The 1,456-nt window shown below is 45.9% G+C and overlaps 1 protein-coding gene across 1 annotated transcript; it reads left to right on the plus strand.

The window, feature by feature from the left end:
- Positions 1-285: 285 nt before the first annotated feature.
- PPTG_06792 (hypothetical protein) lies at positions 286-884 on the plus strand (the record flags this gene model as incomplete). Its single annotated transcript, XM_008900839.1, has 2 exons — positions 286-312; positions 393-884. 2 exons carry the CDS (start codon positions 286-288, stop codon positions 882-884), a joined length of 519 nt encoding a protein of 172 aa, XP_008899087.1.
- Between the last annotated feature and the right edge of the window lie 572 nt (positions 885-1,456).

A 1,456-nucleotide genomic window follows, 5' to 3' on the forward strand; every position in this document is an offset into this window, starting at 1 on the left:
AAATACTGAAGGAGTTTTGCAATGCATTTGTTGTGCATCGAACAGAGACAACAGTGTTCGACGCATGGGTTCCCTGTGCAGCATTTGGACGCACGAAGTCGATGGGCTGGCGAGTGGCTGTTGCGACCTAGTACTGTAGAATTCACCCTTCATACAGACGAAAACCTCTGTACCAAAATCCCCAGACGCGATAGCACATCCACCGTTAGTGCCGCAGGATATCAACCTTCGATGTGGACGTCCTGCCTCGCATTATCGCAATTGCTGCACCTGAGGCTTGCAGTCATGGGGAGTCCTCTTGACACTGCCTTCGTACGTTGAATCTTTTGCAATACGAAGTGTGCCTGATAATGCTAGCTAGGTACTAACGTTTTATTATGTTACTACTACAGATCCAGGCAGAGCCGTCACTGTTATCGCCTAATAATTCGTGGTTGCAACTGATTTGCGACGGCCGAGCAAGAGTCGCTCCGGTAGCACCCAGTGGTTTATCCAGCTTGTTGGCGGGTCCATCTTACACTTTTGGTGGAGATTACATAGCACGTTATGTGTCCAAGGAGGATAGGAGCATTCGTTGTTCCTCGAGAAACATGGCTGGTGACACAGGAGTGGGTGGTGTGATTTTCCTCGAGTTTTATTGGTGGCCACTGGAAGATACGAAAACAAGTCTGGTTGCCTATCGAATGGTGGTGACGCTTATGACAACCGCTAGGGTGCCAGTTTTGAACGCAAGTGTGCGTTTTGAGCGGGGTTTAATCGACCAAGACACCGTCACGTCGGCGGCGACGCCACACTTGGAGTTGTGGGTTCCGACAGAGCGTGTCCAGCTCGTGAAGACTTGGAAACAATGGCTTATTGTTGATGGTCAGTATCGGCGAACGTGACGATTGACTATTGGTCACATGTGGTGATTGCTGTAGTTTTTAATATTGATGTCAAGTCTTTTCCAACTCGCGAGTGCAATACTATATCTCACAAGCGTCGCGACATTAATGATATAAATTGGACGAGCTCGTACTAAACGAGAAATTCAGATGCACAGTGTTACTCCTTGAAGCTCGCTGTAACTCTAGAGTTTACTACAGTAACTGCTGTTGTACAGACTGTAGAGTTCAGATTGGCTTGATTGACCAAAAGAGCTTGCGCTCATGTCATCGCTCGATATAGTAAATTCAAGGTTGGGTATATACGAAATAATAGCAATGATGTGGTTTCGTGTTTTTTGTTCCACAGTGTGAAGCGTTCAGCTCAAAATCCTAGCTTCAGTTTGTAAAAGATATGTGAGTTCGAGCGTAATCAAGGAAACGTATTGTATTAGTCAAGTGAGAAAATATTTTGGCAAATACACTGTTACTATACTGGCATGGACGCATTCGTGCAAGTATGAGCCAAAACAGTACGAACAAGTCAGACGTGAATTCGAAATTTGCCATATTGTGCAGATCTCGGAAGCTCG

Source organism: Phytophthora parasitica, assembly GCF_000247585.1.
Source record: "Phytophthora parasitica INRA-310 unplaced genomic scaffold supercont2.10, whole genome shotgun sequence".
In the NCBI taxonomy this organism is placed as follows: Eukaryota; Oomycota; class Peronosporomycetes; order Peronosporales; family Peronosporaceae; genus Phytophthora; species Phytophthora nicotianae.